Genomic DNA, 12,762 nt, shown 5'->3' on the forward strand with positions numbered 1-12,762 from the left:
GAAGCTATAATGAGATCTTTTAGGCCACACTGTGGCCAGTCAAGTCAGATACCTTCAAGGACAGAGGTTCCACAACCCATCTGAGCCACGTGTTTCACTATTTAAGCATCCTCACCAAAATCTAAAATTTTCCCGGTATCTAATTGATAAAACAAAGCCAGAGAGGCCCTGTAAAGAGACCTAGACAAATTAGAGGGCTGGATAATCACCAACCATATGAAGTTTAACAAAGAAAAGTGACAGATTCTGCGCCTGGGGTGAGGCAACCTTGGATGTATGAGCAAACTGGAGAACGAGATGCTGCATAACAGGGCTGCAGAGAGAAGGACGGGGGGCCTGGTTGACAGAAAGTTGAGTATGATGAAAGGCCCAGAATTCACTCTTGTTGAGTACATTAACATTTCCCTCAGCCTGACCAGGTCTATGTCCCTCTGAATAGCAGCCTTGCCTTTCTGCACTTTGACCACTGTTTTGTCCCTTTTGTACTGTCCAAGCTACAGACAGATAAGGCAAATTCTTCTCTCATTTCCAGCACTGAAATCCATGAATTAGACAAATTTACGATACTGCAACACTACTCTGCATGCAAGCATGTGTCTTTGTGCATGCACACACACCCAGACTGATGGCTCAGGAGCTGCAACAACTGAAACAGAAATACTGCAGAATTTGGAAGAGCAGCTGCTATAAATGAGGACCAAGGTATACACTCCAAGCCTAAGGCAACAAGAGCTTTGGGCTTCCCTGACATCGATTCTTTGGGCTGCACCTTAAAAAGGCAGCAGCTGTTAACTTAAGAAATAATAATAAATATTTCTGGAGACTTTAAAACATTCCATCAACCAAGGATCATATTATAATTAAATCAACAAATCAAATATCCCTGATGATGATATGACAGAAAGATAACTTCACCTGAAGGTTAGGTCATGAGACATCTAGCTCGTTCATCTGTGTTCACATGGAATGAGTCACCACATGTACTCACATAAACAAACTCTTCCTCAAAGAGCTTATAAATCAAGAATCATGAATAGCATCCAAGGATTAGGGAAGACAAACTATGTGGTCAAAAGAAACAGAAGGTATATCATACACAATGTAAAATACCATCTGACTTGCACTAGCTTTTCCACATGCAGTTGCTAGCTGGCAAATTGTTTCCAGCCATCCTTCATCACAGAAATGGATCACGAGGAAAGAAATACTTCAGTATGTTTCTATGCAACTGAAAAACAGTGCTTTGCAAGGGATATATTAAGTCAGTGTTTAATCCTGGCCTTTACTCAGAAATAGGGTGAGGTTTCATTTTGTTTTGGTTTTTTTCCCAAACCAATTGCTAGATTACACTGAACATTGCTGCTCAGAGAAGCTGTAGGTTGCCCCAAGCAGCTGTGCATGCCCCATCCCTGGAGGTGTTCATAGCCAGGCTGGATTTAGCTCTAAGCACACCCAGTGAAAGACGTACCAGCCCATGGCAGGGGTGTTTGAACTGGATGATCTTTAAGGTCCCTTCCTACCCAAACCATTTTATGATTCTATGAACATCTTAATAGGAAGAACACTGTTATAGTTCTCATGTGTATTTATCTCTAAGTTAAACATAACCAATTGTCCTAATCCTGCAAATATATTACAGTGTGCTGACTAAACTGAGAGGGAAGGGCTTTTCCTTCACACAAATACACAGCACCAGGTGTCCCACCTGGAGAAGGAGAATCTGCCATGCCTGACAAGATGCTCATAACTTACCCCAAACATCTGCCGAAGGTCAGGATCTCGAAAGCGGAAGGGAATGTTAGACACGTGAAGTCGTTTTGGAGTGGATTTGCTCTCAGTATTTTCACTGCTCTGCGTCTGTGATTGCTGTCCATCTGTCTGTGCCCCTCCTTCTGTCTGCTGAAATCAGAAAAGACAAAAGGGTGCGCTTGAGTAGTAATCACACAAATTCCTTTCACGTGCCTTGTCCACCCCTTCTTAGGTATTAGCACTGCACTTGCAATGGAGCTATCTAGCACTTAACAATTATTCTGATAAAGCCAGCAGCACTTAACAATTGATCTGTTATTCTTCCCCTCCCTTTCCATGAGTAAACACTAACAAGATCTCAGCCTCCCTCCCCTCCTATCACTTTCCAGTTTACTAGATTTGTCTTTGGTTTTCTTAAATTGCTTCTCTCTTTTAGCCCATTCTTCCTCACGTCAGCTGCCACCATGTGAAAGCTCTAATGAAGAGACAGATCTTTCATATCCTGGAGCTGGGAGGTAGTACCGCCACTCTAATCTCATGTGGCAGGATGTTCATGCAATCATCAAAATCCCACAGCTGAAGTGGCAGCTCTTCACTGGGCCAATACCAGAAGTGCATCCCGAGGCAAAACGGCATCTGCTCTGTCAAGCTCCCTTCAGAAAAACATTACCCCAAAAGATCTATAATTAAATGGTAAAATCCATATAGGAACAGCTTATGGATGTCTCTGATAATTTTTCGCATACATTTAAGTGAGCCCAGGAACAGGAAAGAGCCATCACCACTGCAAGATTTATAAAAAGTCCAAGGGCTGCTTTTTGCTACCAATTCCACAGCTAAGAAAGGCAATTTGTTCCACTATTCTCAAGCGCTGACTGGCATGGCAAAGAGAGGTCAAGGGGTACACCAGGGGTATTTGTTCACAGAAAAAGTACAAGAAGCAGACAGAGGAATAAGGGAAATCTATGTGCCAGTCCTAATGCCCGCACAGAGATTACTGGCAGGAGAAAAGTAAGGAATAGAACCTCAGCTGCTTGTGTAAGCTTAGACTGAAAAATGCTAAAATTTGAGCACAGCACTAAACATAAAGGCAAGGCCCCTTTGCAAAATGGCTTGATGAGAAAATAGCATATTTCGCACTTTAGTCAGAAAGATGACCTCAAAACCTCAGAGCCACAGAACAAAGCAGACTACAATTTGGTCGGTTTTATTGCTCTTGTCCCTTTCTAAGTGCATCAGTGACAGGCCAAGGTATTCAGAGAGCACCCACCCACTCATTCCGTCTCCTGCTGCTTGCCTCAGACTCCCAGGAGTCAAGCTTTGACTACCCATGTGATACACTTTCAAGTGTCATTTCAACTCTTTAGATGCCAACCTGACTTCCTCCTTAACCCATCAAGTAAAAGAAATCCTACAATAAGGCAAGGACTGTAATTGCTAAGAGTCAGTCTTTTTAAGGCACTTCCAAAAAATCATGTGGGCCTTAAAGATGTACAAGTAGGGATGAGGTTTTTGCTAGTTTGGATCCTTTTTTCCTTCTGTTTTAAATATGCAATTTGTGTACCAAAGATGAAAGAAATCTGAGGGGATTGTGGGATGGTGCCCACACCAATTCCCTAACCACTGACTGGACTTGCTAGGCTGCTCTGCACATCATTCAATATACAACACTTCATGAACATTTGGAAACATCTCTTCACAGATAAACTCAATTGGTAACACTAAGTATCTTCTTCCAGGAATATCACTTAAAGATATGACCTTGAACTTGCATGTTGGTTACAATGCAAGTGTATATACAAAGACAAGGACAAGCAAACAGTAATCACTGGGGTCTTGCCATGCTAAGCAGAGCAGTGACAGCTTTCCATTTCATTTCAGTAGAGCTGTGCATGCAGCACCAAACATGTTTGATCTGTTAAGATAAATTATCTGTGATAGGAAGAATGACAATACTGCCCTCACAACTATGTCTATTTCCCATAGCTGCGAAAGTCTCAGGAGAAGCCTTGTAGAATGAAGCATTTTATTTGTCTAAGACTCATTCACCTCACAAACATCAAATTTTTGAGAAAAACTTCAGAAACTTCCTTTTGATCCAAGCCAAAAGTTGTCCCCTGCATGTTCCCCCTCTTCTCCTTCCCTCACCTCTATGACAAAAGCGCTCTCCAAACTTATAGAGAATACACCCTAGGGGAAGAATCAATGCATCTGGCTTGCAATTAAATCACACCATGCTACTTAGTGGTTTAATTTTTATGCCTCTGTCAGAGTCTTCTGCTCCTCAGGGAAAATCTGTCCAAGAAGGACAAAACACAGAAGTAGCTTATCTGTCACCACTGCATCCATCACCTGCAAGTGTGTACTGAAAAGTAACTCCCAAAAATCACCAATACTCCTACTAAAAGGGACAGCTACACTAAAATATAGGTTGCACAGGACTGGATCTGCTGTTTCCACAGGGGAGGAAGCCAGAATGTTGTTTGCACTCCTCTCCCATCCATTTGCTGCCAGGCAGAGGGCAGAACTCTTTTCTTACCAAGGGTGCAATGTATCATGTACAGTGGCCTGCTCAAAAGCATTCACAGCTGTTCCTGCATATGGCAGAGAGCTGCTGCTACACAGGAGTCATTCTGCAGCACGTGAGATGTGTACAGTGAGACAAATGCTTCAAAGGGAAGAAATGATAGAAGGAAAAAGGGATCTTGGTCCACTCTTACGTTTTTTAACTGCACTGAGAGACTCCAAATGCTTTTCATGCTTTCACACAGCCTGATTTTTTGTAGTAGTTTAACATTAAATACCTTCTTCTGCATGCTGTAGCTCCCTCATCTCTATCATCCATGGCCCTAAGGTATGACTTGAACTTTTCACCACTGTAACATTAGCTCAGTACATTTGTCCACTGCCACACATTCAGCTACAACATAAATGAAAAAAAAAAAAAATGTCTCTTCAGATCTTTTTTTTTTTTTTTTTCCTTTTAAAGTTATTCCTTGGCTTAATTCATTAGGAAGGAGATGAAAGGAAGGGCCTGAAGCTTATTCTCAGGCAGCACATAACACAGCCTGGCAGCAGTGCTACCCTGACCAAGCCAGCTGATGAAAGCCCTCATTTCACCAAGCACCCACTCCCCACCTTGACTCTTTCCCCACAAGGTGTTCAAAAGCTCCTTCTGGTCTCATGTCAGCACTTCCCAGTGAAAAAAGAGACCTCTCCCTTCTCTAGAGAATCAGCTCGGAAGGGCACCAATACACATTCCCTGTGTCCCAATGCCTGTCGTCAGGCAATACAGACATGCTGCAGCAAAGGCCTCACGTTTAGGAACAGTACTGGACTCACTGCACCTCCTCAGCACAGCCTGTGTAACAGATACTGCTGCAGGTGATAATGCCATTCATGTCTGCACATGCAGGCTCAGAGCTCTGCTCAAGGTCACTTGAAACACATCAGAGCTCAGGACAGCAAAGCATGTGCTTCACTTTTAACTCCTTGCTGCCTGTGCCCCCAGGCCAGCTCCTCCCTTACATCTTCCAGCAGCAAGGAAACCCTAAGCAAGAAGAGGCAGCTGCAAAGAGAAGCACAGATTATACTCTTGCATTCACACATGTAAAAGGGGAAGAAGACACCTGGCAACAAAAGGGTGTTCCAAAACGTTTGGGGACAGCTCTACAACCACCTTCCCACCTCTCAGCTGGTGTCCTCTATCCTAATGCAGGTGATGAACAACCAGTTGCTGAGGCAGCAGGGAGGCAGGGGCTCCAGCACCACCTGAGCTCTGAGCAGATCTCCATCTGAATGGCTAGACAGAGGGATGCCTCCCCATCAAGCCAGACAAACACCAGTGCAACAGACCAACACAGAGATTATTAATACCCAGCACATTCTGTTTCCATCTCCCACTTGCTTCCAGAACTGGAACCACTTCAGAACCAAGTTCCAGACAAACAAAAAACAACCCCCCATTTTCTCCCCCAGGAAGCAGGCAGTCCAAAATGTTGTGAATCACACTGAGGAGGTTAAGAGCCATAAATCACTGCAAAGAAAATATTTACAAAATACAAACTGTAACTAATAACTATATTTAAAAGGGGATTTGGGTGGCTTACAAAATCTAGGAGACAGGCTGTGCTCACTCAACTGCTCCTCAATCAGTCTTGATTCCAAAAAAAGCCAAAACCAAACACCCAACCTTGTTTGGATCAAGAGCCTGAAGAGCAAGGACCAAAAGCTACAACTGAGAGAAGGCAATCTTCCCACCATGAAGCAGAGTACAGATAATGTGGAAAAACCTCTGCAACTTCTAGTAAAGAACCTTTGTCAAAAAAAACAGTCACCCACCAATGAACAGATACTCACTGAGGAGGCTGCATGGAAAAACAAGTGAAAATTAGGCCCTAGACACAAAATCCATCTCTTTCCCCACCACACTCTACTAAAGTAGCTTTGAGGTCCCACACATCCAATAGCAAACACCATGGCAACTTCAGCTGCTTAAAGACTTGTTCAGCAGACAGAAGACCTTAGAGCTAATTATCACTTTTCAACAGCAGTAAATATAATTTTACAATTATATACATGTATGTGCTTTTCCAGATAGGCCAGCAGTGTTACATTTAAAAAACACTGGGGGCTACTTACAAGTACAATTAAGTATTATCCAAAATATTCTGTATGCTAAAAAAACAGACCAAAAAATTCTAAGAACATACCAATTAACTGCTACAAGGTTTTTTACTATTTTCTGTACAGCCAGGTGGATTTAGGGTATATTTTTTCGGATAGGTATTTTTATTCACTTTCCTCATTAAAGACATACCTCACAGAACACAAACCTAACATAGGAAAGCACACAGGGAGCTTTGCTCACAACACCACTGATGTGTCAAGTAACACTGTCAACCCAAAGATGGATATTTCTAACAGTACTCTTTAGTGCTTCTTTCTTTTTCTTTTCCCTCTCAATGAAGTGGTGAAATGGAGCCCCCTGAAAGGCCTGCTCTGCTGGTCAGATTGTCAAACCTTCTGTGAGCAGCTCCAGCCCATTCCTCACAAAACAGGAATGTCCTGACAATGTGAAGGAGACAGCAAAATTTCCCAAGCTAGTGGTCACCCCTGGACCACCCCATTGACAGTGGCAAAAGAACTGCCACACAGTGACAGACTTAAGATCCATCCAGCCCATCATCTTCTTTCTAATATCAGCCAAGTATGTGGCATCTGTGGAAGAATGCAAGAGCAAGGCAAATGCTTGCTGACTTTTCTCCAGCAAACTAAGGCTAGCTGATGTCTCAACTTGCTAAGCATCCCGTGCACAAGAGCTGCAATGCTAGTTTCTTCATTATATGGAAAAAATAAGTAGTAAACTCTGCTCTTTTTTTTATACATGGCACCCATTTATTTCCCACATGCATCCTAGTAAGTGAAAATGGGAAAGCTACATACTTTAGTTGCCGTACCATCCAATCTTCTGTGTAGCTGTCATATACCATTATTCCTGACAGCTCTTTCTGTAAGTGAAGATTTCATTTCTTTGCATAAAGAATCTGCTACATCCCTTTCATCATCACTTTTATCTTTCCCTGTACTTCTGCTAGATCTGCTAAAACCTTCGAGATGCACAGAAGTACCACAGCTATATACTCTAATGTAATGATACTTGCTGATTTATTTCCCATGTCTCATTTTTAAATCTGCCTCACTAAACACAAGTCTGCAAGTGCTGACTATCTGCCTCATATTCAAAGCAAACTCTTGATGTTAAATGTTGGGGTTTGCAACCTCAAGACAGCAATATCTAAGCTGAGGTGGCCAAACAATCAGCAGCAAACTACTTATTTGAAGCTAGCTCTTCCTCATGTCTACCTGGCTCAGCAGTATCAGAAAATAACTGACGACATTCATTAAACATATTCTTCACCTGAAATATCTCACATGAGCAATTGCTTTAATTATTAAGGGGATGAAAAGTAATTACAGAGGAAAATTCTGCAAATTCAGTCTAGGCAAGAAATACCCAAGGGGAAGTCATCATTATAACATTGTCCATGTGTTGCAAAAGTCAGTTGAGGAATCCTTGGTGTCGTCGTATCTCTTCTTTCTAAGCCCTTGCTAGATGTACATGGCACAGCCAGATGACCAAGCACCTTCACTGTCCTGCCTCTGAACATGACACATATGGGCCCCCCACCACAAATGTGCCTTCTCTGAGAATCTGAAAGTCAATACCCCTTTATGGTATAGCGGATGAGTTAAATACGTTTCAGTACAGCGCATCAAGAAGCAGAGACACGATGCTCTGTAATTAAATAATGCTTTATACTGCTTCATGGCAACGTAACACCAAGGCGACAGCACCTGCCATTTTCATGCGAAGTAATTTACATAAACTTATTCCTCTACTTCTATACCTCCAGCTGCATTCCATAATTTATACAGACATACAAATTCTTCCCTCTGACATTAACAAGAGAAACAAGTTGAATAATCAGCTTGCAGTATTAAGTGCATTGCATTTACTATCAAGCAAGCCTTTTTAGTTCAGCAGATGATTAATCTTCCCTCTGCGGGTAGAGTACCAGGAGATGCAGAGAGCTGACAATTGCTCTCGGCTTCTGGCCATGCTCTCCACACGCTTACCTTGCAACAACAGCATTTGCTGGATCCCTCCAAGAGCTGCTCTAATTCATTAACCCAGCAAAAGAATTGGACAGCTTTCTGCCAGGTCAGTGAATTAAAGTGGCTCATGTAAGGAACGCCAGAGACAGTAAATAGGAGTGGGAGTTTGCACTTGAGTCAAATCTCTCCTTTCTGACAGCAGTGAATCTCTTAGATCAGCTCAGCTGCCAGGGGTACTGCAGCCTAATTAGCATCTCCCCTTGCAGCTAACTGTGCTGGGTGTTTCCATTAGGGATAAGAGCACTAAGGTAAACCAAGAAGGGGGAAGGCAGAAGAAACCAGGCAACCCAGCACTGTAAGTGAAATGCTGAGCATCAACTGTTTAAGAGAAGGGCTGCAACAGGCAGACCAAGTAGGCCAAATATGGTCCTGAACCTCAGCCTATTTTTAATCCAGGTCTTTCAGCTGTGCTTTGGGACAGTATCAAGAGAAAGGACAGATGCTTGGATATGAAGACCAAGAGGTCTTCCTGCCACATGCCAGGCAAGAAACAAAGCCCCACATATGAGACTTGATCCTAAAATAGAGATTCCAAAATATGAAGCTGTTTGTATTACACAAACTACTGTGCCAATTTCTTTTCCATGCTCCAATCCTGAGACCTCTGAATGCCTTCCACTATATTCAGACCTCCATAACCAAACCCATCCTCAGCTCATGACACCAAACAGTCATTCCCCTTTGTTCAGGGTTTTAGATTTCGTAGGAAGGCATGGACTTTGACTCCCAAAGTTTATTTTACATAAGTTCACTACTGATCTTTGACCTCAGGCTCCCAGACCACTCTCTATTAACTCAGACACCACCACTAATCTCAAATCATTCTAGCCAACTATCTGAGTTTCTATGAAAAGGTGCTCCCACCCTGCATCTTAAGGACCCTGTTACAGACCACATTATATTGCTGTGTAACATCTTACCAAGGAGATCAAGCCCCCTTTCCTTGAGCAACCTTTAAGCTACCCCCATGTTCTTGTAACTTTTGCAATTATCCTAAAGGCTATCAGCCTGAAAAGCAGGAAATCCCCACCATCTGACCACACCTTTTGCTATCTCCCTCTGTCCTGCCAATATGACCAATCACAGGCCTTGTTCTTAAAACCAAGAGGGGAACTTATCTGTCCAGCTGAAGGAATTTCTGAATCATCCCATGGGAGCACAGGCTTCAAGTCAGTAGCTAAAAAATCCACTGGCTGTTGAGTCTGGGGTATCGCCTTCGCACACGTGACAGCAGCTGTGCTTGTCAGTCATAAAAACCAGAGGGAAGGCTTATACCTCACCCATGACAGCTTTTTGCAGGATTAAAGTTAGCAATGTTGTTTGAGCAAAATGGCAAAATGGTTAAAGGAGAAGTTGCCTTAAAGCGTAACAGTCTAGTCCACATGGACTGAACTTGTGTGTCAAACAAGTAATGGCCAGCATACAGGATGGATAAAATGTTTAATATTAGCTGTAGATGTCTGAGATTAAATAACCAACCTGTTCTGCTGTATTTTAATAGCATTCTTTAACCTGAGTAACTACTGAGCCTTCTTGCTCCCCCTAGGTCCTACATCATTAATCAGTGTACTGAGAAGAAAAGTTACAAGGAATTACATCCTAAGGCAGCATACAGAATCAAAATAAATTCATAGGAGTCCTAGATAGGAAGATAAAGAGACTTGGAAGATCCAGGATACAGTGGATGTGAAAACTGGCACGTGAAAAGCCTCGAGTTGAGGCACTTTTACCCCTGCTCCCACAGGTTTCTTCATGTGTCACCATCTGGGATCCTCTGGGTTTGATCAGTCCCGGGCATAGCAGCCTCAGCAAGGCCCTTGTGCATGCCCTTACCCTTTCCCAGCCAGCTATGGGCACAGGCCTGACTCTGTATGCTCAGCTTGCACGTCTTTAACCACATCAAACGGTCACTCCAGACATGCACACCTGTTTCCAGCAGCCAGTACAAGCACTATGTGTTATTCACTCTGCTTCTTGGATATCCCCCTGCCAGCCAGGCTCCCCCCACAGACTCCTGGCAACAACCACTGCCTACCAGCAGTCTCCCAGCAACACTCCCTCCTGCACAGATGGGCTCCCAGTCCCTCCTCGCAGGCTAGCCACAGGCTGTGGGCTCCTTGGAGCCAGCTTTAGTTGATGAAACACAGAGCTTGGCCCTGCAGATCAACAGAGATGGCTCCTAATATGGAAGAAGAGCAGGAAGGCTGGCAAGAGCTTACATCCAAGGTCAAGGCTCACATCACTTCCATTAGAAAGAAATGCTCTTAAGCTCTGGACAAGGATGGGAATAGCAAAAACACACAGGGAAAGCCACTGCCCTGTCTTTTATTCCCTATTTCCATCTTCCTCATCCAGTGCCCGAGACAGCTGTTTGCTGGAGATGAGCAACCCAAATCTTATGCGTTGGAATGCTATTGGACAACCTGGTGCTAAAACAGTGACTTGCATTTCTGCACACTGCATCAGCTCTATGTTTTATTTCCTGCCTGGTCTTTCCTTACTTCTTTCTTTTTGCCAAGCAAGGCACCCTAAGTTCCTTTTACACACTACCGAAATGCCTTACAGAGTTTGTACTCTTTTTCTTCTTTAAGATGCCGAAGTTGTGTCATTCCCAGGAAGAAATCACAGATATCTTATCGAAGTCATGACCAGTGGCGCCAACCATGCAGCCACTCCCCACCACAGAAGCACACATCAGGAACCATGAACACTTGAGCTGGCACTATCAGTTCTTCCAACTGTTGGCACTGGGTTCATTCAGTACTTACCAGGGGAAAAAAATAATCTCTACAAACCAAACACCAACTACAAGTAAAACTGAAAGCATTAACAGATTAAATCCGCCCCTGAGCACTGAAGGCTCTCACCATAAGGCTCTTTATTAGGAAGTTAAGTCTTAACAAGTGGCTTAAGGGGTGGATAAAGCTTTTCCTGGGATAATCTGCCAGCATGTTGCCCAGTGCCAGTTCCAGGCCATGGAAAGAAGAAAGAAAATACATAAGATGATGAAAATCTTGGTTTGGCAAATGGATGACCAGTAGCTGAGAGCTCATCTCTTATCATTGCTTCCTGAAGCTCCCTGCTGTCTTCAGAACGTCAAAGAAAAGTAATTTTCTACTCTGTTAGCTTCCTGAAAACAAAACCACATTGGGATTACACCTAAAATGCATGTGCTCACCCTGATTCTTTGTACTATCAACCCTCCAGAATTTGCCTCCATCACATCTATTTGAACCATTCGTCAATTAACACAAAGTAATTAACACTTTTGTAAGAGACTGTCTTTGGACAACGCCACCATGGTAAAACCACCGTGATCATGATTTCAAGTACTACTGCTCTCTGCAGGCACCAATTTACAAGGGGAACATGCAAAAGGGGAAATCCAGCAATGGAAGGTCAGAAGCCACATTTTGTTTATAGTTGTCTCCTTTCAAGTCTACTGCTGGTTTGCTGCACACTTGAGAAACAGCAATCTAATCAGTGGCTGCTCTTCCCCGAAGCATTGTGCCGTTCTGGCTGGGCACCCTTGCGCACTTACTGCAAGAGATCCGTTCTGCGTGCTGGCCGTGTTCGTGCTCTGCTCTCCATGCGGCTGCGTGCTTCCGTAGAGCGTCAGATTGTGCTCGCTGGTCTGGCCTGCATAGTCCTGAGTGTGTGGCACCCCATACTCTGTGGGAATCCCATTCTGTGGGGGTGGCGGAAATGGGATTGTGGTGAATGGCTGCACCATTGCATCAGGAGTTGCGGATGGCTCCTGGTTACCCTTAAGAATGGAAAAAGGAGAAAACAGCTTTATACTACAGAAGATAGATCAAAACATCAGCCTGAGAAACAACGCACACGTTCACGTGAATATCCCACCCACCGTCACCATAGTATTACACAGACTTCTATTATCTCTCCTATCAAAAAGCGCATGCCTTGCTCCTCTGAGCCATGACACTGTTTTCTTAATCTTTTCAGGGCAATTTTCTTGCTACTGGGTGGCATACAGCAAACAAATTACAGGGTTTGCAGACTGCATACCCCTGTGATCTCACACAAAGCTTTACACACAGTAAGGTGTTATTGCAGAAGAGGGAAGAGGCACTCACACATTGGAACAGAGAAGGAAACACAGAAGAACAGGGTTTCTCAACATCCCTGAAAGTACCATAACTGGGTCCATCTCCTCCAGCCTGGCCCTCACTGCTCACAAGCAAGCACATCGTGTGGTTCAGAGCACACCTCTCTGTTACGTTACAGTGATAAAAAGTATGATTTTTAAAATCCATCTGTGCAGAAGCCCCCTCCTTTGCCCTGGCAGCACTGCATACAGAGTACACATATCTG

At 43.6% G+C, this 12,762-nt stretch overlaps 1 protein-coding gene across 23 annotated transcripts in view; it reads right to left on the minus strand.

Annotated features, from left to right (window-relative positions):
- RBFOX2 (RNA binding fox-1 homolog 2) overlaps positions 1 to 12,762 on the minus strand; it is a 170,796-nt gene that overhangs the window by 48,612 nt on the left and 109,422 nt on the right. For 19 of the 23 annotated variants that reach the window (XM_086887329.1, XM_086887332.1, XM_086887330.1 and 16 more), the window contains 2 exons: positions 11,969 to 12,193; positions 1,753 to 1,899 (listed from right to left, as the gene is read on the minus strand). In XM_086887329.1, the coding sequence (XP_086743455.1) occupies positions 1,753 to 1,899; positions 11,969 to 12,193 (372 nt within the window). The remainder of the gene's footprint in view (positions 1 to 1,752; positions 1,900 to 11,968; positions 12,194 to 12,762) is intronic. The other 4 variants (XM_086887328.1, XM_086887344.1, XM_086887337.1 and 1 more) reach the window with 1 other exon arrangement.

Source organism: Cyanistes caeruleus, chromosome 4 (genome assembly GCF_971803275.1).
Source record: "Cyanistes caeruleus chromosome 4, bCyaCae1.hap1.1, whole genome shotgun sequence".
Lineage (NCBI taxonomy): Eukaryota > Metazoa > Chordata > Aves > Passeriformes > Paridae > Cyanistes > Cyanistes caeruleus.